The 25142-nt window shown below is 40.6% G+C and overlaps 2 protein-coding genes across 8 annotated transcripts in view; both read right to left on the bottom strand.

Moving 5' to 3' along the window:
• abcc1 (ATP-binding cassette, sub-family C (CFTR/MRP), member 1) overlaps positions 1-10860 on the bottom strand; it is a 37687-nt gene extending 26827 nt beyond the window's left edge. For 4 of the 5 annotated variants that reach the window (XM_027135372.2, XM_027135389.2, XM_027135380.2 and 1 more), the window contains exons 1-6: positions 10705-10860; positions 8108-8284; positions 6850-6975; positions 5427-5564; positions 3813-3938; positions 2449-2510 (exon numbers count right to left, since the gene is read on the bottom strand). In XM_027135372.2, the coding sequence (XP_026991173.1) occupies positions 2449-2510; positions 3813-3938; positions 5427-5564; positions 6850-6975; positions 8108-8284; positions 10705-10755 (680 nt within the window). In that variant the 5' untranslated portion in view covers positions 10756-10860. Of the gene's footprint in view, positions 1-2448; positions 2511-3812; positions 3939-5426; positions 5565-6849; positions 6976-8107; positions 8285-10704 lie in introns of those variants that run through there. The other variant, XM_047800689.1, reaches the window with a different exon arrangement.
• Positions 10861-11948: 1088 nt separating this feature from the next.
• On the bottom strand, positions 11949-24093 carry nde1 (nudE neurodevelopment protein 1). 3 transcript variants are annotated; one of them, XM_047800614.1, is made up of 9 exons: positions 23794-24093; positions 22225-22335; positions 21828-21981; positions 16959-17107; positions 16672-16808; positions 15491-15685; positions 15255-15340; positions 14905-15065; positions 11949-14305 (listed from the first exon to the last, which is right to left on the bottom strand). In XM_047800614.1, the coding sequence occupies exons 2-9, from the start codon at positions 22308-22310 to the stop codon at positions 14263-14265; spliced, it is 1011 nt and encodes a 336-aa protein (XP_047656570.1). In that variant the 5' UTR covers positions 22311-22335; positions 23794-24093; the 3' UTR covers positions 11949-14262. The 3 variants fall into 3 exon arrangements, with proteins under 3 accessions (XP_047656570.1, XP_026991163.1, XP_047656571.1); XM_027135362.2 differs by having other exon boundaries at positions 14905-15047; positions 23794-24090; XM_047800615.1 differs by lacking the exon at positions 23794-24093 and adding an exon at positions 23734-23757.
• Between the last annotated feature and the right edge of the window lie 1049 nt (positions 24094-25142).

Genomic DNA, 25142 nt, shown 5'->3' with positions numbered 1-25142 from the left:
CATCATCATCCTCATGTTTTTTGTAATAGGTTTCCACGCGCATTTGCGTGAAAACACTTTGTACGTTATTAATACGTTTTAAGGCACAAATGGCATGTAAGAAGATTTGCGTTTTACAGTACGGATGTACAAAATGTACAATAACAATACTTGGCTGCTACTAAAATAAAGAGTATAACGTTATGTGCGTGATCGTTTGTGTATAATATCTGCAAACTATTCTTTATGTATTGCCATAAATTAGATCTAATGAACTAAACAGTAACTTCATATCTGACGACACGTACGCGTGTTCATTTTCTCAGCAATAATGCAGGACTCTAGACTTCACTATGGTTCTGACTGGCTGATCATATAATAATACCTCCCTTATCATCTCTACTTTCTGCTTCTATTTCCCTGCTTTTCACAAAATAAAAACAACTGATGTCCATCAGATGTGATCTACAGGAGCCAGTAACGATCGAGTCAGAATACGACTGATATTTAAAAAATGACATTAGTTTCGTCATGTTATAGCGTGACTGCGTGCTATAAAAGGGATACGCCGGCGCTCGCGGATATTGATGTCTGCGTGCTCGCGCCGGTTTGTCTTTTCCGTTAAAGTACGACGGCGATGCGTTTAAAGGCATGACTTACGTTTCCTATATAAATACTGGCAAATAAAGTTAAACTTAAACTTGAGGCACAACACCGGTCACTTGGGCACATGCCCCCAGTAAAGGAGTCTAACGACGCCGGTGGTTCGGCAGGATTATTAAAATGGATGCGTAAAGGTTGGCAGGTCTGAAAAAGTGTTATTATTTTATTTAAAAATACATCTCTCAAACCTGTCTTAGGGCAGAATTTCACAGGTGGGAGGAGAAAAATAAACCCCCAAACACACACACACACACACTATTCACAACAAATGCTTGTTACAACAGAATGTTTAGTTCAGAGAGGAGTCAGTATTTTCTTTTTTTTACCCCATAACCAAATTCGCCCCCACCTGCACCCCCACCTCTCTACAACAAAAACACACGTTGGATCTTCTCCTTTTCGAATTGACCTGATAGTCTTCATCATCATCATCATCATGACCTTCTGCAGAGTGAACGGGGTTTTCATGTCACACGAGTGTTTGTAAGGCTGCAAAGGGGCGGAAAGTTTCCACGGTAACTTAATCTGGGGAATTTTGGAAAATTACGGGAAATTTATATACACTATATATATCATATACAAACATTTTGTTTGGTCATGACACTGCTAATTTACTGCTTATTAAGAGTCAGTAAGGTAGTTATTAAGTTTAGGTATTGGGTACAATTAAGAATGTAGAATAAGGTCATGCAGAATAAGGCATTAATATGTGCTTAATAAGTACTAATAAATAGCCAATATTCTATTAATATTCATGCTAATAAGCAACTAGTTAAATGACCCTAAAATAAAGTGTTACTGTGCATGTTATGGAAGACTGTAAGTACCTGCAGAGGGTTTGGCCTCAATGGCCTTCCAGTAAGCAGTGTGCTGTGTGCGAGTGACTGAGGAACGCAGGGTACAGATTCAACTTAAATCGGATTAAATCTTGTCGTTTTAAACTAAATTATGCTGCAAGATTTGTTTTAAGTGCATTTATGTTCCTTGTTATAGGCAACTCTGTATTTCTTTTAAAAATTCCCAGTTCATTCCCATGGAAAGTTTCCAGCCTTGAAAATTCCCAGAATTTCGCAACCCTGGTCTCGACAGAATGTTTAGTTCAGAGAGGAGTCACTTGTTTTTTTTTCCACCTCCACACATCACTTGGCACATTGTATCTTTTCCTTTTCGAGTGGACCTGATAGTAGAGGTCTTCTCGGGTCTAAAGGAACGTAACCCGACCCGAATCCGACGTGCATAATTATTTTTTTTTAATAAAGACCCGACCCGAGACAAACCCGAAAAAATTAGACCCGAGTCCGACCCGAGAGGAGAGGTTGGAAAAGGACTCGAGTCGATGCACACACACGAGATACAGTAGTTCGGGTCTCCGCGGGTCCGTTCGGTAAAAACACATTCATTTTAAATTACCCGAGACCCGATGCCGCTATTATTATACCCGACCCGTGTCCGAGGCACACGTGAATCTTTTAGTCCCGAACCTGCTCGTGTCTCGGGTCGGACCTCGGGTTTTCGGACCTAAGTGGACCCGTGAAGACCTCTACCTGATAGTCTTCTTCATCATCATCATCAACATGACCTTCGGCAGAGTGAACAGTGTTTTCATGTCACACCGAGTGTTTGTAGTCAGGGATAAAGACTCTGCTCACAGAGAACAGTAAAAATCTGTACTTTTTAATTCTCCGATTCTCACCATACCCTTTGTTCCGCTTCGTATCGCTTTCCATTCTCTCGAACCAATTAAAATAGTTTCTGTACGTCACAACTCGCGCACACACACACACACACGACAGGTTTTCCTCTTACCCTGTGATCCACCAGAAGGTGATTCTGGACAGGAAGCTTGCTCCAGCTTCAGGACATAAATTCTGCATTAAAAATAAACCAATTAATTAAACACACACACGGCTCTTGTATTCACATCGGTACGACATTTTAAATCTCTAACGGATGTAAAACTTTAACACGTCTCTGATCTGCCTCACGGGCTGCGTTCCTGATGGACATTAGGGCTGGGAAGCGATCTCATAAACATCTAAACACAACCTCTTCAGCTCCATCAAGCTGCAGCTGGATTTCCCGAAAGAGTTCCCGGAGTTTGGATCGGCGCGATCCGTCTTTGTTCTCGGCTACCGAGGATCCTACAGGATGATGTTCTGGAGCGATGGAAGCTCGGTACTGCTCCTAAACGGCTCTGGATATCTGGTGCGGTCAGGACACCAAACTGATGATACAGCTGATCCAGGTTAAAGATCCAGGAACGCGTGTGTGACCGATGCATCAGTTGCACATCCAGGAGATTCCTTTCATGAAGATCTCGAGCTGTTTCTCATGAAGTCCACAATTCAGTCCTTCGAGGATGTTTTCCATTTTGGACGGATTTGGGCCGAGACGCGTCGCGACATCCCGACACTTATTCGGACAAAAGCCCTTTTCAGACATGAGAACAGCTCTTGGAGAAAGTCTTCAAGTTGTTCTTCACTGATAGGAGTTTAACATTAAGAATCCTGTGATTGTGATTTCACCAAAACGGTCAGAAGCGACTGGAGAACCACTAGATGGACCGACAGGGTTTGGTGACGTTCAGAGTGAATAATCATGACATCTGCAGGAGTCAGGAGTCAGTTGCTGCTTGTATTCTGCACAAACACGCCGTAGCACGGTGGACGAAGACGAGTCGTGTCACCAAGCCTCACTTGGTCAAAAGGTCCAGAATCCAGGTGAAGACAGAACCTGACTAGAGCTATAATCGTGGAATCACGTCATGACCCGAGTCTCTCTTTTTCCACAGAGTCGGTGTAGAGTAAGGAGCGACAGAGACGACTCGAGGCCGAGTCGACGGAAGAGCGCCCGTGTTGTGGCAGGAACGTTAGTGTTAATGAATGATTTCCAGACACGACATCATAACAGAGATCAGTGCACTGGGGTCCGGTAGCAGTTATTTCTTTAGTAGTGAAACGCCGACGGTCGAGGAGGACAGAGGACGGATGACGGGACGAGACAGGTGGACAAATTTCTGTGTGCATTTACTCATTTGAACGATTAAATCACTTCAGCATGGAACGCTATGGGATTTCATCACAAAATGTTAAAAGCATCGTGCTCCTGAAAACATAAGATACATTGCAGAATATTAGCTTTACTATTATCCTTATTATTATTAAACTCACCTGATCTTTGACTGTCGGGGAGAAGAGCGGCGGTCGGTCAGGTATGCAGGACAGGACGAGGGAGATTAACAACAGTGTGTAGTAAATGTAGAAGGTGGTGTATCTGAAGATGTTTACAGAGGAAAGCTGAAGGGGGAGAAGATAGAAATGAAGTGTTACAATATGACGAATACACTCAGACAGAGACAGACAGACAGACAGACAGACAGACAGAGAGACAGAGAGACACAGACAGAGAGACAGACAGGCAGGCACAGACAGAGACAGGCACAGACAGAGACAGGCACAGACAGAGACAGGCACAGACAGACACAGGCAGGCACAGACAGACACAGGCAGGCACAGACAGACACAGACAGACACAGACAGACAGACAGGCACAGACAGACAGGCACAGACACAGACAGACAGATAGGCACAGACAGACAGGCACAGACAGACAGACAGACAGACAAGCACAGACAGAGACAGGCACAGACAGGCACAGGCAGGCACAGGCAGACAGGCACAGACAGACAGGCACAGACAGACAGGCACAGACAGACAGGCACAGACAGGCAGGCACAGACAGGCACAGACAGGCACAGGCACAGACAGACAGGCACAGGCACAGACAGACAGACAGGCACAGACAGACACTATTTAACGTGTAATAATTAGCATCTGCGTGGCTTAACAGCTGCTTTGACTCTGCTGCAGCTCCACATGATAGGTTTATATTAACACTCGTTATAATAAGATATCGTTTCTACAGTAACATATTTAATCTCAGAACACATGCCTCGTAAAAAAAATAAATAAAATAAAACTAGTTACAACACACTTGCACACTAACGGAAACACCAAATGCCTAGCAACAGCTTAGAATCCACCCTAGCAACCGCATTAAAAACAACAGAAATCACACAGCAAGCCTGAAGCAAACGGATAAGTACGTAGCAAACACATAGCAGAACCCAAACAACCACCTGAGGTTCCTTAGTAACCACCTGGGAACCAACAGGAACCATAACTAAACCCTCTGAGCAAGTCCATAGCAACACCCAAGCAACCACATGAAATACCATAGCAGCCCTTTTACAAGACCCGAGCAACCACTTCACACGCTTCTGGAGACCTTGTAAACTGTTAAGTGTTCAAGATGTAAAGATGAAGCCTGCAGTGTTCCACAAACGAGATAATAATTTATAAATCACACCCTCCAGTGTCACCCAGATGAAGATGAGGTTCCACCTTTGAGTCTGGTTCCTCTCAGGGTTCCTTCCTTTACCATCTAAGGGAGTTTTTCCTCCCCACAGTCGCCTGAGTCACCTCAGACTTGCTCATTGGGGATAAATACATACACGTTTAAATATATCTAAAATTAATCTTGAATTTTTGTATTATATTAATTAATCTTTGTACTATTCTTTATAATGACCTTTGGTTCTATGTTTATGTTCTGCTATACGACTAAATTTGAACTGAATTGAATTGAATAAAAGGGAACTGCGTTTATAACTTTATCGCATCAAGCCGACCGCTGACCCGGAGCCGATGACGTTAGCGACGCAACGGGTGAAGGAATTAAAACAGAAAGTAAGACAGCACGACCTCACAGATCCTGATCCTTACCTCGTCGAGGGCCTGCAGGATTTTGGAGCGAAACGTGATTGTAGCGCAAACTAAAGCTATGAGCCAGAAGTGCAGCATCACGCCGGAGGACTGGACGCCTTTTATCCGCTCGTACTGGATGAAAAACGTAGCCAGCAACTGTTAAAAACACACAGACAAAATAAATAAACAAACAAACAAACAAACAAACAAATAAATAAAAACAAACAAACAAACAACTCCACTTTCTTAACACTACGACACTGAGGACTCCTAGTGTGATAAACCTAACCTTTACATTTACAGCATGTGACAGACGCCCTTATCCAGAGCGACCTACATAAGTGCTTTAGGGTGCTTTCACACCTGCCTTGTTTAGTTCGGTCGAATCGTACCAGAGTTGGATCGCTCGTTTGGTGCGGTTCGTTTGGGCAGGTGAGAATGCAGCAATCGGACTAAACCAGCTGCCGTAGTGGGTCGTTGGCAATATTTTCGGAAGATGAGCATGTCACGGTTTCGCAAAAGTAATGTTCGCCGCCTCCCGAAGTGTCCTGCGATGCGTCTTCGCCGTTTGCAGTGCGTTAAAATGATATTTTCAAGCCGCATCCGCGCTTCGTTCTGAAAATTAAGACTTTGCCTAGAATGCTGTATACGAGCGATGTAGTAGATTACAAACACGGACATAATCTCAGCGTGCGGTCGTCTCTCCGTGGTGTACTGTATGCTGTATTGTCCTGTATTTTCCTCTTTTTGTTTACTTCCCGGAGTTTCGTTGAAATTTCCCGCACGTTTATTCTGACCGATCGAGAAGCGGTTTAGGAAATACGCTCAAAGACATGTGGCCAATGAGTGATGTGGATGTTATCACATGACTGCATTTTGGTTCGTTTCAACTGGTGCGGAACAGAACGATCGGTGCGGTGTGAAAAGGAACCAAAAGTGCTAAAAAGCTACGATGGGTCTCTAGCATGGAATACATTAATGCTGGCTCACTAGGTTACATACTTAATATAGCATGAGTTTAAAACATTTGTTCAAAGTTACAATGAAAAAAAAAGTGTCAAAGGTTGTTTGTTTTTTTGTTTTTTTAAATAATGCAAAAGATAAGGAAAGAAGCGCTAGTTGAAGCGTTTCCTGAATAAGTAGGTCTCCAACCGCCGCTTGAAAATATTCTTTGTTGAATATTGACAGTTATCTATTATTACTAAAGACTTAAGATTATCTTCTTAAACCTTTAATACCTTTTACTACAGAAACAATAACGTGTGTAAAGTGAGAGCTTTGATGAAAACCTGTAACACTGGCATCTAAAATAATAATAATAAAACACTTTCTGACCAATCAGAGTCAAGAATTTGGTGCTGTGGTGCAAGTGATCATATGCTGTATATAGAATACGTGTGTGTGTGTGTGTGTGTGAGCTTAAGATGACGCGAGTTCTCACCATGGTGATGCCCAGCAGCGTGGGACTGACCAGGTAAACGGGTGCGACTGCAACCCCGTGACCTCTTTCCCAGAAAGAGTAGAAAACATCTGACCAGCAGATGATCCACAGCAGTAACCCAGTGACCTTAAAGGGGAAGAAAGGAAAACAGTGCGATAAGGAAAGTGTTAAACAAACACTCACGATACAGACGAGAACACGGGGGTTTCTCACTGGTCAGGACTTATTAATTAGCACAAAAAAAAAAAGGTGATTCCAAGAACACTGGGTATTTAATCAGGGGAGAAAGTAATGGCACCCTATAAAAGAAAGTTGTGTTAGAGTGTGTCTACTCTGTGTGCTGAACACACACACACACACACACACACACACACACACACACACACCTCTTAGCTGAGTAAATGTATCTAATGTATTCCAAGCTATAGACACCCAAATCTATAAACACCCTTGAATTAAACTATTGGAATACGCTTAATAATTTTAGATCCGGCTTCTTAGTCTTTGATGTGTTCACCGAGTTTACGTGGCATGTTATACGGGTGGTGAAAAAGCGATTCTTTATCGTTCTGATCTCTCAATACCTTTTATGGAGTTTTGTGGGCGGAGCTAAATGAAATCGCAATAATCGGGATGGGTAGTTTTTCTGATTGGATCTTTTTTTTAATGTATTATTATTTACAAAAGATGTGCTGACGGATACAAAGAAAAATCAGTGAGGCGATCACTTGTGAATTTTTTACCTTATCTACGGAAATAAATAAACTAAATAAATAAAAATAAAAATAAAAAAACTAAATAAATATAATAAACTAAATAAATAAAAATAAAATCTACTGTATCCGTGTTGAAACAGCAACTGATCCTAAAGATCGACTGACAAATTCCCACTTCAAGTAAAACCACAAGTTTTGTTTGGAACGAACAGAAATAAGGAACTGATTTGAGCTGATTTGCGTATTTTATGTGCGCGCACACACACACACACACACACACACACACACACGCACACACACGCACACACACGCACACACACGCACACACACGCACACACACGCACACACACGCACACACACGCACACACACGCACACACACGCACACACACGCACACACACGCACACACACGCACACGCACACACACACACACACACACACACACACACACACACACACACACACACACACATACGCACACACACACACACACAGTCATTCCTAAGCTTTTTAACCACAGCACTACATCGACGTCATACTCACGGTTTTGGCTTTATTCAGGTGGCTCATGCAGATGTAGCCGCGATTATGGCTTTTGAGGTACAGAAAGTAAAAGGGTGCGATGAGCCCGAGGTAGAAACATGGGATCCAGATGAGGACTGTGTTCTGAAAACACTGCGTCACGTCTGGGTTTTGAGCACGCCATGTGCGGTTCCAGTCCTGCAAACAAAAGACACACACACACACACACAAGATGGTTGTTCCTTCAGTCAGACCTGTGAACTGAATCAACATAAAATATATTTGTTTATTCATATTTATTTGCCTGTGTGCCCGAATTTGTTTTTTTAGTCCCCATCCTTTTATGCCCCTTGGTGTCCTTCTCCTGTCCTTCTTCATCTCTCTCCGCCTTTCTGTCCTCGACCTCCTTTAGGTCCCTTGCTTTCTTTCTACTGCTGTACTTCACGTTCTTCTACCTTTCTACTCAATCCCTCTTCATTATTCTACTCCTGTCCTTCTTCGTGCCCCCCGGTGTCTTTCGGTCCCCTGGTGTCCTTCTTTACGCCCCCCAGTGTCTTTTGGTCCCCTGGTGTCCTTCTTTGTGCCCCCCCCGGTGTCTTTTGGTCCCCTGGTGTCCTTCTTTACGCCCCCCAGTGTCTTTTGGTCCCCTGGTGTCCTTCTTTGTGCCCCCCGGTGTCTTTCCTCCCGATGGTGTCCTTCTTTGTGCCCCCCCCCCGTGTCTTTCCTCCCGTCCCCCAGTGTCTTTCCTCCCCCTGTACTTCTTCGCGTCCCCCGGTGTCTTTCCTCCCCTTGTCCTTCTTCGCGTCCCCCGGTGTCTTTCCTCCCCTTGTCCTTCTTCGCGTCCCCCGGTGTCTTTCCTCCGTCCTCCCCCGGTGTCTTTCCTCCCCTTGTCCTTCTTCGCGTCCCCCGGTGTCTTTCCTCCCCTTGTCCTTCTTCGCGTCCCCCGGTGTCTTTCCTCCCCTTGTCCTTCTTCGCGTCCCCCGGTGTCTTTCCTCCCCTTGTCCTTCTTCGCGTCCCCCGGTGTCTTTCCTCCCCTTGTCCTTCTTCGCGTCCCCCGGTGTCTTTCCTCTCCTTGTCCTTCTTCGCGTCCCCCGGTGTCTTTCCTCCCCTTGTCCTTCTTCGCGTCCCCCGGTGTCTTTCCTCTCCTTGTCCTTCTTCGCGTCCCCCGGTGTCTTCCCTCTCCTTGTCCTTCTTCGCGTCCCCCGGTGTCTTTCCTCCCCCTGTCCTTCTTCGCGTCCCCCGGTGTCTTTCCTCCCCCTGTCCTTCTTCACGTCTTCACGTGTCTTTCCTCCCCCTGTCCTTCTTCGCGTCCCCCGGTGTCTTTCCTCCCCCTGTCCTTCTTCACGTCCCCCGGTGTCTTTCCTCCCCCTGTCCTTCTTCACGTCCCCCAGTGTCTTTCCTCCCCCTGTCCTTCTTCACGTCCCCCAGTGTCTTTCCTCCCCTTGTCCTTTTCGCGTCCCCTTCTATCTTTCTAACCCCCCTCCATATTCTTCTGTCTCTCAAACCTCTTGTCCGTCTTCCCGCAGATCCCGGTCTCTCTTCCTAATGTTCAATCTTAAACCAATCATTACCTCAAATTTCCTCTCTGTACTTAAACCCAGGTAATAAAATACAAGCCAAATAAAAAGACAGGAAATGAAAACCATACAAACAAACAACAAAAACAGCACGTGACCCGAGCTCATGAGGCGAGTTCAAGTTCACGTGTAAGAAGAGACGCTTTAATGTCCTGTATTAGACAGAAGAGCTTCGGAAATCTCCTTAAAAACACACAATATGAAACAGTTCAACCCGCACAGCAGGATTATAACCAACACAAAGCTACAAGGAACGTGATTATTTGTGGTATGAAGACTTACACAACCTGCCAAGTAAAGTGTAAACAAGTCATAACACCATCAACAAACAACTCAGAGAAAAAGGGCTGACTTTGGAAATGACAAACTCGGGGCTCGATAAATACTTATAAACGTCATAACGTCATATAACGTTATAAATCTTATAACATCTCTATGACAACGCCACGCATTTTTTTTCCCCATTAGATTTTAGATTTAATATTCACCTCTGCTTCTGTTAGCTACAAGTGTAAATAACGTACAGGTTTATAAAAACAACACAAATAAAAGTCTATAACTGTAAAATAACGCGTTTTATATTAAAGCAAAACTTTTGCTTACTTCAAGAAAGATTTATTACAATCGAACTTATTAGTTACTACAAGTGACATTCGTTATTCTTTATTAAAAGAATCAGAGTGATTTGCTAACTAGCTAAAGTTAGGAAGCTAAAACAATAACAATTAAATTTTATTATTATTATTGATTTTGTATGATTAGTTTTAATTATTATTTCTATTGATATTTTTTCTTATTAATAATAATTTTATTATTAAAGTTTTATTATTATTAAGATGTGGAAAGTAGTTAATTAATAATAAAATACAGCCCCGACATTTAATGCTATTTGTGTACACAAACGTCAATTAGCGTTAGCGTTAGCGTTAGCGTTAGCATTAGCATGATGTAACCGGCATTCGCAGATTTTTTTTAAATCTTATCCATTTCTACATAAAGGGCTCCACGGTGTCTTACGGAGGAGTTTATACAAGGACTCACCCAGAAGGGGTTGACGGAGTTGTTGGAATCCGCGTTGCAGAAGCGGTCCATGGCCGTGAGCTGCGTGAGAGCGACTCCGCTTTCCTTAAACACGCCGCGGCTTCAGGTTCATCGCTGTACCGCTCTCACTCTTATGGGCTTACGGAAAACGGGTGCGCTGAGGCACCCAGAGGGGGTTCTTTCCCCAACCGTTTTCGTGATTAAGCCACGCCCTCTTCGGACTGTGATTGGTCTTCCGCTTCTTTTTCTGCGCTGTGATTGGACAGTAGATGTGGCCTTTTCTTTTTAGGGTTATTATTTTTGGACGCGTTGCAGCAACAACAACAAAAACAGCTGAGCGGGCGCACGCGCGGGCTTCCGGGTTAGGTTTAATTCAATAAACAAAAAGACAATAAAAATAAATAATCAGGTCATAAGATTTTTTTGCAAGTAATTGAAGTAGAGGGATAATTGCAACCCAGTCAAATGATTTATTACTAATTATTTTTATATATTTGTTATTTGAATTTAATAGCAACAATGTTAGTTGTTGTGTTTTAATTATTATAAACATGTATAAACATAAGGTAAAAAACTTTTTTTTATATAAATTCTCTATAAATTCTTTTTTTCTGAGTTTATTGCCATTTCTTTTGCTTTATTCATTATTACATTTCTGACACATTATGCATAGCTGTTATAATAATGATGCATGCACACAGCAGTGTGAAAGTGCTTTACATGATCAGTGTCATATTATTGCCAAGAATTATGATTTAGGATTTGAATTGAAAGTGAAATCAGAAGAATAGTGTTTGAGGCTAAAACTCACAGCACTGTGGAAGCACTGCCACCTACCGGTCACATGATGATATTTACATCCCTCATAACAAAGGAACATACTATAATAATAATAATAATAATAATAATAATAATAACTAGAATGTACATTTCCTGAAGAAAATGTGAATGGTGCTTGCACATGGCAAATCTCGGCACTCGGTTACTAGGGTGTTTTGGGTGTTACTTTTGGAGGCAAGTGGACAGAAAGATAGGGTGCCAAAATATTTGGAGGCTAGTGGAGACAAGCATGTTACATCAACTAAATACTCTTGAGGAAGTTCCCCTAATTGGGCTGAGTGTTTTGATGTGTCACATGTCCATGTTGTGATGATAATAATAATAATAATAATAATAATAATAATAATAATAATAATAATATTTTGTCTGGTAAACATTTACAAACATACAAAAAGGCAGGCTGGTTGACAGTTTTGTGTAGCAAGTCGTTTATTTTGCACATCTGCTGATGGAACACGTTTTACATGAACATGATAAAGCTGCTGTATTGAACCTGAACCGTTCCTTAATACCCCACTCGACTCTCAGTGAGCACGTGATTTAAACACCTGATCATTGCCAAAAACTGTACTGTTATTAGTGATTAAAGTTTAATGTAGATAAGTAGACCTTGATCTGTCTATCTGTTCATCCGTCCATCATAACTCCTATATTAGTAGAGAAAACGGCACATCCAAGCTCCTCTTTACATTTCTAATTTTAACATAAAACATTTGTAGCCTTCACTGAAGTATTTAACTCTTTAATTTATCTCAACTACACTACAGAGAGACTGCGTTTGGATTTTGGTCCGTTTCTTAACATTTACATCCCGGACAAAACCCAGAGATCATGCGAGAAAGAAAAACGGTAAAGACTTTTGTCTCGTTTACAAGAACGTCTGCCATTTTTTAAAGAAATAATCCATAAAATACTAACGAGGCGTCTCGATATCACTTATGTGCCAGATTTATAATGGAGAAATGCCTGTGTTGTGCTAGAGCGTTACTGAAGCCTCATTGGTCATTTTCTGTATCAGCATCTCTCATTGCTATAGTAACAGATCACGTGCAAGCGGACTTTGGGGTTGCACGCAAGGCTAAAAACTGCACATATGCAACGTTTTTTGGTTCCTCATTTACATGACAAGCTGAGGTTTTTTTTGTCTTTGAGAGGACATCATATTCTGATAACGTTTCACAACATTAAAAGAGGAGTCATTCTTTAACAAATAAGGAAACTGTCCTTGTTAACATGCTGCTGTGGAATACACTGTATAGAGACACTTTGTGTCCCTCTCGTTCTCTTTCTGAGCGACACGTCCCTGATGCTAAGCCCTAAGGCTTGTGAAACTGCTGCAAAAATCTCAAAGCTTCACATCAACAAAAGCTCTATTGAATACAAAATTTAGTGCCACGTCAGACATGCGAAAGCAATTACTGTACAGTGCTTAAGAGAGGGAAAAAAACAAAACCAACTGAACATGTAAAAGGTTCTGTATTTTATCCCATCAGGGTTCTATATATGAGCCTCTGATCCGGTGTTAATTAAGCGAGAACCTAATCGTCACCGAACCTTTGTAGACGTGTGCAATATAACAAGTTACTTACAGTCCTGTATTTCAAGCACATCCTGAGTCTCCTTAGTGCTTTTTATAACACTAACAATGTTGCTGTAACAAATTAATGTCCTTTAAAGTTACACGTCAAACTTGTAAATTGTAAAGAAACAATAAGAATCGATCTTTTTTTTTTTTTTTCTTAACCTGCCGATTGCATCGTAATGTGAAACGTGCGTTCCGATTTTGTCCCCCAGTTACAGAAAATGAAAAATATCTTGACATCACGACAAATGTATAGGGACCGGGCTCGGCTATAAGCGCCCCAGAAAAGGGCGAGTGTGTTTCAAAACATTCTTTTTCCTAACTTACTAACGCTAGAACGGTTTGAACCAAACCTCTAATTGTTCATTAGAAGATCATTTGCACAAAGACCCATATGGCAATATTGCAGTCCTTAAGTTTGAGCTGCACTGCACAGTTCTGTGTTTCCTGCCTTCACTCTTAAGGAAGTGTACAGCTTTCTGCAGCTTCGTCTCAGTTTCTCATAAAATGGGCAAAGCAAAGTCACAGAAAAAAAAAACTTGGCATCAAATATGTTAAAGGGGAATTATTTCTTCTTCAGCCTTTAAAAAAATGGAAATATTAATTCAGATCATATTGCAGATGTAGTCATCCCCCCCCTACAATGACTACATTCGGACTAAAGGGGAAGTTCTATTTATATTTCTTCGATGTGCTGCTTCTGCTGCATTAGAAAGAACATTTCCTTGTTTCCCATTTTCCTTTTTCCGTTTAGAACGTCGTCTTCAATAACGATCTAAAGAGAGACGTGATATGGCAGAAAACCCTCTAAACTGTGCAGTGCAAACATCTGTAATCAGACATTTTCTTTACAAAAACAGTGAAACATAGACATGTAGATGTACATGGAGATACAGACAATGTTTATATAAAAAAATATAAAAAGAAAAAAAAGAGAGAGAGAGAGGGGGGGGGGATTAACCCTCAGTTAACAGTAGTAATAAAAATAAGAAAAAAAAAAAAAAAAAGACAAACTCACACCCTCCTAGTGCAAGAGTGTTGAACCACGTGTTAAGTCAGCAGGAGACAAGAAAGAAGTAGAGTCCAGAACAATCACACACACACACACACACACACACACACACAGAGCCCCAGAGTCAGACCACCATTTTGGGTCCAAAATCTAGCCGCTTGACCATCCTGTAAAATCACAAAAAGAAAAGTGTGAGAGTGTGTGTGAGAGAGAGAGAGAGAGAGAGAGAGAGAGAGAGAGAGAGATTAGTCGAGGTCTGAATTAAGAACCGACAAGTTCTCACTTCAGTGTACAGTTTCAGCTTTACCAATAGCACTCCTTTAGTAAATTCTTAATGTCACCCCAGAGAAAAGGTGATGGGATCAATGATTGAACAAGTTCTTTAGTCCACACACACAATGCATCAATAAACACTGCCTTTGGATTTTGACGAGGAGTGTTACGACAGTGTCTAACAACAAAACATCAGCTGATGTGGAGGAAAAAAAAAAAAAAAAACACAAGAAATTCTATTGATGAACATCCAGTAAATACAAGACAAAATGTTCCCATCCTTCCTGAGTGTGACTAATTCATGTAAAATACTGTGAAGTATAAACTGACTATTTTTATCATGTTTAAAGCAGCAGCTGTCTGTGCAGGTAAGCAGCTAAACCATAAACCAGGCCTAAGCTGACAAAAGTTGCTAAAAAAAAAAAAAGATGATTATTTGATTGATAAATAAGTGGCAATTCTTTTGTGTTTAAAGTGTACGTCTCTCACTCACCCCTCGAACAGACCGTTAGCGCTCGGCTGGTTCTCCAGCGCTTCTCTCGGGGTGCCGTGAGAGCTCGGAGCCGTCGCCAAGCGACTGGGTGTTCGCTCCTGGACCTGCAGCTCTCTGCATGATGCCAGCTTCGACTCCAAATTCTGAAACACCGACACAAACAAACAAGGAGGTAGTTAAAAAACAGAAGAACTGCCCCATGGTGAGCTCAGGAGTTAGTCTTTACATTCCACACAAAACCTAAACAGGACTACACGATATACACACAGTGCAATTAGCACTAGAGTGTAACAAAACAACACAAAAATAACTGCAGTTCAAAGTCAGTAGAAACGTTTTGTTTGACTTACGCCGACTTTCCTCAGCAGTTCTCCTACGATGTTGAGAGCGGAAATCCGTGCTGACGTCGTCAACGGCGTCCCGGTGAGACCTTCGACTGAATCACACACACGTCATCATGAATAATTGCTCATCAGTACTTTAGATTAGTATTTGTTTTGCACTCTATAAAATTATTAATTCAAGTCGGTCCTTATTAAACATGGGAAGTTTAAGCTGATATTGTGTGTGGCGTGTGTGGTCTCACTTCTGCCATAGGAGGACGGTGGTGTGTGAAATGCGCTCCCAGAACCTGCTGCTGCTCTGGGCGGTGTAGTGAGGTGTGAGGGATGAGTGGACGGTGTGTGTGATGCCATCGACTCCACCTTCTCTCCATCCACTGTAAGGCTAAGGGATGGTTTACGGTCCTGCTTCTGTTTCACCGCCAGCTCCTGCCTCAGATCTACACACACACACACACACACACACACACACACACACACACACACAGGTTTTTTATTAAGACTGTTAAAGCAAATGTAATGCTAATTTAAATATAAAGCTAAAAGTGAGGCTAATGAAGCATTATACATACTGATACTGAAACCAATACAAACATGACTTTTTTTGAACTCATTCACTCACATTGCAAATAAAAACATAGGATTGGCTGTATTATAGTCCCATCAAGCAAAAAAAAAAAAAAAAATAGTACAGCATTTTAAGCACTATAAGGCGCACGCAAGAGCCTTAAATTTTCTCAAAAATCGGCCGTGCGGCTAATAATCCGGTGCGCCTTGTGTGTGCACCGAGTTCCAAAAACCTGTAAAAATGTTGTGCGACTTTGGTAAGCGCCACGCTTGATTGACTGTCCGACCATTTCCAGCTGACACAGGGACGTAATACATACACTACGTACGCTGGCAGCGATAAACCAATCAGAGAACATTATCAGAGAACATACATAATACGTACAGTACGTACGCTTACCTCCGCCACGCCTCCGGTAGGTACAGTATAACTACCGGTATGTTGCAAAACAACATTTGTTTTGCCCTAACCATTATGCGCTCCACACTCCAGTCCAGTAGGTGGTGGTAAATGCACCTTAAGTCGGTTTGCCATCCGCCAATAAAAATCAGATGCTTACGAGGCTCAATTCAAACTACAGGCTATCAGTTACACGGTTGTAAATGGGAATAGAGCAGCTGGAAAAGTATTCAACATCAATGAATCTATGGTTTGGAAGTGGAGGAAGGAAGAAAATGTACTGCGCCAAGTTAAGAAAACACAGTAGATAAGGACTTTGATGGATTTGATGATTTATGTGAAGCGGCGTTTCGGGGTGACGTTTTGAGCTCATACGGACATCTCTACTGCACACAGAGGAGTCAGGTTTGGTTGATGTGACCCATGAATCTGTGTGTAAAAGCTGGATTAAAATCTCACCTCGAGCTTCATCCTTCAGTCTCTGAACCGACTCCAGCAGATTCTCCTTCTCGTCTAGTTCGCTCTCGAGAAAAGCATTCCTCTCGATGACATGGTTCATCCTCTGCTCAAAGTCCTCCAGTGACATGATGGTGGCCCTGAGAGAGGGGGAAAAGAGTAGAGGAGAGGTTTAAAAGATCGATTACTGATCCTCAGAAACCTACCACGGTAAACTCACACAGGGTACCGTGGTTTATTTTCCACCTGCCCTTCGTCCTCGACAAAGTGTAATGAATCACTGTGTGCACCTTTTAGCTCTCTCGAGGTCATCGTTGGACTGTTCCAGCTCTCTGATATATTTCTGTAACTGGTCCTTGATGGCGGTGGTTTCGGCTAAATCTCCTTCCAGAGCAGAAACCCGTCTGTACGTCTCAGAGTGCTGCGTCTCGTACTTCTCCTAAAGAGACACGAGAGACAAAAGTACAGCTAGTCACACATGCACTTACAGCACACTGCTAAACTGATGGCCTTTAACGCCATCACAGCTCCAGGGGAAAAAGCAAAGAACAAAAACTTCAGACACTAACCGTGTCCTAGCAGATTACATACGTTTCTGAAAAACTTAAACTCTTTAGCACGGTGGTTTCTAGTGATGCTCCGATTGATCGGCCACCGATCATGATCGGACGATATTGGTTAAAAATAGTTGATCGGCGAACTCCAAAAGCGCCGATCACGTGACGTAAATTACTCGCGCGAATTTTAATACCACAAACATGATAAGGCATCTTAGAACACGCCATACAACTGAATATGCAGAGTATAAGAAACTAAACCAGCCGAAGCCAACAACATCCCCATCCCTCAACCAGCCGACTGTGACGCCTGCTAAGCTGCCTCGATCCACGATACGACCCCCCCAGGCAGGAAATACCGAACTGACGTGTCTCCACACGCTGTACCAAACAGTGAACACAAATATTGACCGGCTTCTGAAGGATAGTGTATATATATTAGCTTAAAAAATATATATATATATTAAAATAAATTTAATATAAATACATTTTATATTTACAAAAATTTATAAAATTTAGTAAATATATTAAAAATTTTCTTTACATTTTACAAGTAGCCTGGGCCTATGTAACCTCATACCATCCCAAGTTCATCTGGTTGGCAACTATCTGCTTGGCCTCCTTGTTTCTCTGCCTTGTTATTTAGAAAGGATGGCATTGGCTTACAGTAGCTTTCATTATTTTATTTTTTTGGATCTGATGTAGTTGGTTCCTCGACTACATCGGATGTTCATAATGATGACAGAAGAAAACAAACAAACAAACAAACAAAACAAAAAAAAACACTTGCCATAGTTTTGTCCTTTGTGGCAGTAGCCAATTTTGGTGTAACAAGTTTTACATTTTGCTGCCAATTATAAAATGTAATCGGTGTATTAAGAGGCTACATCCCATTAAGCTGATCTGATGCGTGTTGGTATGCCTGACCCCTCTTTGTTTGGAATAATTTTAAGCTACTCTGCTTTATTTGGGAAAGATGGCCTACGGTAGAATAAGTTCTCATTTTCTAAAATAAACACTTGGTGGTTCTTCAAGATCTTGACTGTAGCCTATTTCTACAGTTTTTTTTCTCAATACAGTTCATTTAGAGTTAATTTCATTTCCAAAAATGGTGCAAACTCTGCTAGATTATAGATTAAAGATTCCCATTCCCCTGCCATTCTGCGATTGGCAGTGATCGGCAGATCATGATCTTGGGGATCGGTGATCGGAGCATCTCCAGTGGTTTCGGTTATAATGCATTTCGGACCTCTGATTAGGAAAAGGACAAACAAATGAAACATCCCTTTAACTTGGAATGCCTGTTTAGATGATCCACAATGTCTCGGAAATCCTTGAGCTCATCAAATAACAAATCAAAAAGTGCTTTGTTGGTTCGCTGAATGTGAGCTTTGTAATCATTCGGTGACCAGCAGATGTCGCTCAAGCACATCTGAAAAGTTTGTTAGGATTTTCAATATCTAAAAATTTAATTTAAAACCTGCCTGGTCCATCAGTCAAGGAAATAAATATATTTTTAAAAAAAACAAATATAAACAAATAAATACACACAGGACACAGGACAAGCTGATATCCCTGATAACAGATCGGGTTCATATGAATTAAATACGTACAAACACTGTATATGCCCTTTAAAATGTTGTTTTAATTAGAACGTTAAAATGGGATGCACATAAATATACCACAGATCTTTATGATCCTGGATCAAGACAAAGATTCTAAGAAAACTTTCCAAAGACAGCAGACCTGCCAACCTCGGAAAAATTTTTTGAGTAGCAACTTACTTCAGCGACGTGGCGCGAGGTCAGGCACGTTAGCTGGTCAGTGCTGATTAAGTTCACATGCTCACTCATCACAACTTTTTACTTAGCACATAGTTCTCACTCACCACCATATCTAGTTATTCAACATACAAGTAGACCATTAAGAACTCTTTTATTGAAAAGGCAACATAAAAACTGTTTTAACAACTCTTTATGTATTGCCATAAACTAGATCTAATGAACTAAACATGACAACACATACGCGTGTTAATTTTCTCAGTAATAATGCAGGATTCTAGACTTCACTATGGTTTTGACTGGCTGATCATATAAAATAGCGTAGCGTTGTAGAGTTTTAAACTGGCGCTATGATTGGTCGAATTATTACTTTCCTATGTTGCTGCCCAATGCGGTTACACCCATAGGCGCATTGCCTGGTGCGCAATTGCACAGACCGTTGGACTCAAAGGCATCAATGGTTTTTTTACAATGCGTATTTTGAAGTGATCATCGTAGCAGCGTACTTTGATGTCTGAATGCGTATCTGCTACACAAAATGTGTAAAGATTGGCAGGTCTGCATGCAGTCATCAGCTGCTTCTCAGGCTCTCAATCAGCGCTGTTGTTTTCCTCTGTCTCTGTGTGTCCTCTCTCACTAACTGCCTGCACGACTAAAAACAGACAGAGACACACACCAACCGTGACCTGGTAGACGGGGTGTGTATCCTATTTAAACATTTATACAAATGCCAGGTGTAGTACCACACACACACACACACACCTCTTCACGATCAAAGGTAACTTTGTACTAAAAGGACCAAATGAATTCAGGATCACACATGAAGGCATGAGGGCGTATCGTCCAAGAGGAACAGGACAATCGGCACACAAACACCAAACAATAGCCTCTTTTTATCCGAATCTGTATTCGAGTCACTTTAAGCCGTGTTTCAGTTTTATTTATTCCACATAAAAACCAATCGCATGACTCCAGCTGCCAAAAGTCTCAGGGCGCTTTCACACACAGGGTTCAGCTGTGTATTCCCTCCTTAGTGAAGTTCATTTGGGATACGAGAGAATTCACAGACACACACATGACTGAGGGCGTCTGAAGGGGTGTTTGTGGGGCAGCTGGAAGAGAGAGAGAGAGAGAGAGAGAGAGAGAGAGAGAGAGAGAGAGAGAGAGAGAGAGAGAGGCAGAAAAAGAAAAGGACATAGGGGTAGAGAGAGACTGACAGAGGCAGAGAAAGAGACAGCAGAAGACATTAAGATACAAAGAAAAAGAGAAACAGAAACCGCATGAAAGTGAGAGACACAAACAGAGGAGGGTAGAGAGAGGGGAAGAGAGAGAGAGAGAGAGAGAGAGACACAGACAGACAGAGACAGACAGACAGAGGGAGAGAGAGAGAACAGACAGAGGGAGAGAGAGAGAGAGAGAGAGAGAGAGAGAGAGAGACAGAGGGAGAGAGAGAGAGACAGAGAGAGGCAGAAAGAGAGAGTGGCAAAGAGAGAGAGAGAGAGAGAGAGAGAGAGAGAGAGACGGAGAAAGAGACAGAGAGAGGCAGGGAGAGTGAGAAAGAGAGAGGGGACAAGTCGCATTTTGCTTCTAGAACTCAGGTAGGGTCATCTATATGGGTATGTGGAAAGGGGCAATACACTGAACTGTACCTCAGCTAGCTCTCGATCTCTATCTCTCTATCTATCCGTCTATCTATCTGTGCAGATATCTGCACACCAGAGATATTGTGTGTGAGTGTGTGTTGGTTGCTGAGAAAATGACACTTTCAGCCAGAAAAATACAAACACGCTGTTGAGAACTCCCCACATGTTTTAAGGAAGTAAAATGATGTTAGTTACTGCAGCCCAAGCACTCGCTACTCAGGTGACAGGCAACAAGTAAGACAATGAAAACGTTATTCTACAGCTGAACAGCCGCTGAAACGTCTGTACGTTAAACTGAAAGAGAATTAATTAAAACATTTTAAGGGGAAAAGTAATTATTTCCCAGTGGAAGCAAAACTATCATTAGAAACAAACCACTGATCTTTGCCGCACAATAAATATTCTGGGATAAAGCCATAACACCCCACCCCCACCGTTTGAGATGGCCTTCGTTTACAAGGAGAACGCAAACGACAGGAAGTGACCGATGAACTAAAGAATTTGTCTTGACATTTTCATCCACACACACACACGCAATCGTTTCTGTTGTTGAGTACTGTTTATATATATATACACACACACACACACATACACACACACACACACACACACAATATGTATATATAAAGAAATAAAACATTAGTTCCCATTTCACTGTGACTCACACTAAGCAATTAACAAATTAACGAATATTTGATGTAGTAACTTGCGACTATATTAGATGTGCTTTCAGATGTACACAGATTCAGCATAAACGTGTGTAAGCTTGAATACAAGTAAAACAAGGAGGTGTTTATTTATCATTTAGGGTGCAGATGTCAAGCTGCTCAGCTACAGTGAAACATTAATTATATAATCATTGTGGAGTTCCAGAGAAGGTAACAATGAAGGGACCAAAAAGTCCCATTTATTTGTTGTCTATCGGCTTACGTGAATTCAACGGGTCAAAATTTACTCAAAGCCAGAGAGAAAGCGAAAGCAACTGCTACCAAAAGCAAATGTTTTCCATTCTGTGGAAAGACATTTCTGCTAGGTGAATTTTACTGCAGGTCGGTCTGACTGATGTGGTCTCCTGCATCTCCTTACCAACTAGTCAAAACATTTATGGCGGAATCGTAGATCTTGGATTTCTAGAATACCTATAAGCCGGTGATGCCAACATATCGTTTGACTCGTACCTTAAAGTTCTCCAGTTCTGTGCGTAGCCGGTTGTTGGTCGCGAGGAGTTCACGGTTTCGCGCTTCACACTGCTTCAGTTCGGTCTCGAGTTCGGCTTCGTAATCTCTACTCATCTGCTGAAACTCCTGCAACTCATCTCGAGCCTCATCAGCCCTAATAAACGCAATACATTTTGTATTTAATGTGATTTTCAATAACTAAAGAATGCTAAGAGTCAATAAAAAAAAATAAAAAAAAGAGCACACATTATATAAAATAATAAGCGGTTAAAACATCATGTCTGTCTGGGATGTCTAACAATACAGTACAGAACACAATGAACAATACAGAAATATCCATCATTTGTAAAAAAAAATACAAAAGAAAAGAAGTCAATCTCAGCTCGAGAGCAGAAACCTCTGCTGGTGATGAGTCGCTCTCTCCTTCCAGTAATCCCTCTCTTCTTCGACGGATGAAAATGTTAGAGGTTCTGAGTAACTCATTGCTGTCCAGGATGATCAGAGGGAACTTCGGGGGAAAAAAAGACAGAATAAACATGTATTAAACATTCATTTATTTATATTTGAAAAGGTTGAGTATGCAAACAGACTCTTAAATAAGACACGCCCGCAGGGGCGGGACATCTACATGTCTAGAGAGTTTAACTGGACGAACGTAAGTCTAGTACAGGATGAGTCAGAGAAGTATAACTGTTAATCTTTTACAGTGACAAAATTCTTAAGCATTATATTGAAGCCCTAAAAGATGCAAGAAATAAAAAAAAAAAAAAAAGCAAAACGAATGTATAGAATTTTAGAATCCTTTTCTTTTTGGAACACTAGGTGTTTTTTCCCCCTCTGTAGTTTTTCCCCTTTCTTTTCTCTCTGTTGTTTCCTTTGATGCCATTATAAATGTTATTCATCATAGTTGAACACACTGTGATCCTCTGTATGCATATTGTTATTGTTATGCAATAAATAATTTTAAGAAAATAGTGACAAAATAAAGTATCTTTATTTTATCTAAATACATCATCAAAAAGTACCAGTTTGGTGCACTAATAACATGCATTTATGAAATAAGCATCTAATAAATTACAGATAATTATGAGCAAATCAAACAGGTTTAAAAGATAAACTTATAAATATGTACAAAAATCTCAATTATATTTCCAGTTAAAATGTTTTACATTTTTTTGGGAGGTGAACTCAAAAATCTAGTACAATTAAGTGATATGAAATTTTCCAGATAAAATATAAAAATACTTTGTCAGAACAATAAAAACTAAAAATATTTGTTGTAAAAATAATTTTAAAAAATAATAATCAATTTTTATTATTGATAAATATTATTTACATTTTTTTTAAATATTTTATTTCTATTATTGATATCGTTATTGTTATTTTAAATGTCACCACAATAAAAACTAAAAATATTTGCGGTAAAAAAACATTTTTTATTAATTATTATTAATTTTTACAAATATTTTTGTTTTGACAATAAAATATCAATACTAAAAATTAAATATTATTTATAAAGACAAATTAAATAAACAATAAAAATTAATTTGTATTATTTTTACAACAAATATTTTACATTTATTGTTGTGAAAAAAGTATTTTTGTATTTTATCTGGAAAAATACTATCCAGATATCGATAATAAAAATATTATTTATAGAAATAAAAAATATATTTTTCAATAATAAAGATAAATCTGCAACATATATAAATCAACAATAAAAACTAAAAATAACATTTTCAGCAAATATTTTTAATTTTCATAAATAAAAATGTATCAATAATAAAAATAAATCCGATAGTAAAAGTAAACGACGAGTTTAAGAAGACGTTGTATGTCGCCAGGTCACACCGACCTTTGTTAAAATTGGACTTTAATCGTATTTAACTACTTTTTTTTTTTTTACCTCAGACAAACCGCTGCTGTAAAACTGTTAGCATCGAAGCTAACGGCGCTCGCGACTTACCAAAACTTTACAAACCTCCCGACTTCTGCTTAGACGCCCAAACCGACTCGAATAACGGAAACCGTTTCCGCTTTTATATTCCTGTTCAGATTTAGTTATAAATGCTGTTCGAGCGATCCGACTAAAATAATCCAAAAACAGACACTTTTAGACAATAGTGAAGGGAAAAAATCCTTCGATTCAATTCTACTCCCACAATCTGATGCTCGCTCGTGTAACGACTGAAAGACTGCCTCGTGATCCTGCGATCTTCATTTCATACACGGAAAGGATCACTACGAATCCATAGCTTGGAGATCGGCTAATGTTTATGCACTTCCCATAGTGACGTAAGGAACGATTGTGATTGGACCGTTCGTAATGCGGTCTCACGCAGGCAAGTGATCTGATTGGTCGGATCAGTGACATTGCTGAACAAACGGTTACCGGGGTCGGCTATCAAATACTGGACTTTTTATTCTTTGACAGGCAAAAGAGAGTCGCTCATAAGAATTAATTTTGTATTAGTTAAACTTCAAAACTATTATTCGCAGATATTTTACGTTAGACTTACCCAGAAATTTTGGTCCGAACAAACAAACAAACAAACAAAATAAATAAATAAATAAATAAATAAGGAGTCGACTCTTTTAGGGCTTTTTTTTTTTTTTTCTTTTCACAAACGATAAAGTTAACAATAAATAAATTTTGAGATTTGATTGTTGATGACTGCTATCCTTTGACTAACTATGGGTGAAATGATTTCATGAAATCTTACACCTTTTAACAACAACAACAAAAAAGATTCGGTCTACATATGGAGTCGACTCTCAACGGTCACCTAAAAGACTCACCATGAAAGTCCGAATTAAGAGTCGATTAGTTCTGATAAAAACAATTTCAACCACATGGGAAACAGCAAGAATCTCCTAAAATACATAATTTAGCCAAAAGTATGTGAACCTTCCACAACATACGTATGTAAGCACACAATTGTATAAAATGGCATTATATTCTGCTTGTGCATGCCCACAGCCATGCTTTTCCAAAAACTAATGGAAAGCCTTAAGGTAAAGGAGGAGTCAATCTTGAAAATGGTTGTGTTAAATGCACCTCCACACACTAGTAATAGTAATAAACATGAGTGGCACACATAGCTGGGAAGAACGCTCTTCTGACTCGACGATGTTCTAGTCCAACGTTCTGCGCTAAATGATTAATACATCACACTATATAGCATTATAGCTATATAGCATTGCAATGCTACATATTTACATTTACAGCATTTAGCAGATACCCTTATCCAGAGTGACTTGCACCTGAACAATTGAGGGTTAAGGGCCCTGCTCAAGGGCCCAGCAGTGGCAGCT

Source organism: Tachysurus fulvidraco, chromosome 15 (genome assembly GCF_022655615.1).
Source record: "Tachysurus fulvidraco isolate hzauxx_2018 chromosome 15, HZAU_PFXX_2.0, whole genome shotgun sequence".
Taxonomy (NCBI): domain Eukaryota; kingdom Metazoa; phylum Chordata; class Actinopteri; order Siluriformes; family Bagridae; genus Tachysurus; species Tachysurus fulvidraco.
The sequence above is the reverse complement of the archived record's forward strand: the minus strand, read 5'-3'. Positions and strand labels throughout refer to the sequence as shown.

What these genes read in the sequence shown, in the direction of transcription:
- nde1 (XM_047800614.1), bottom strand. Translation starts at nt 22,310, where the DNA reads ATGAGTTACTCAGAACCTCTAACATTTTCATCCGTCGAAGAAGAGAGG. An exon ending in CAGAACTGGAGAACTTTAAG is followed by an intron (nt 17,108 to 21,827) that starts GTACGAGTCAAA and finishes GTGTCTCTTTAG; the next exon opens with GAGAAGTACGAGACGCAGCA. An exon ending in GCTAACGGTCTGTTCGAGGG is followed by an intron (nt 14,306 to 14,904) that starts GTGAGTGAGAGA and finishes GTGATTTTACAG; the next exon opens with GATGGTCAAGCGGCTAGATT.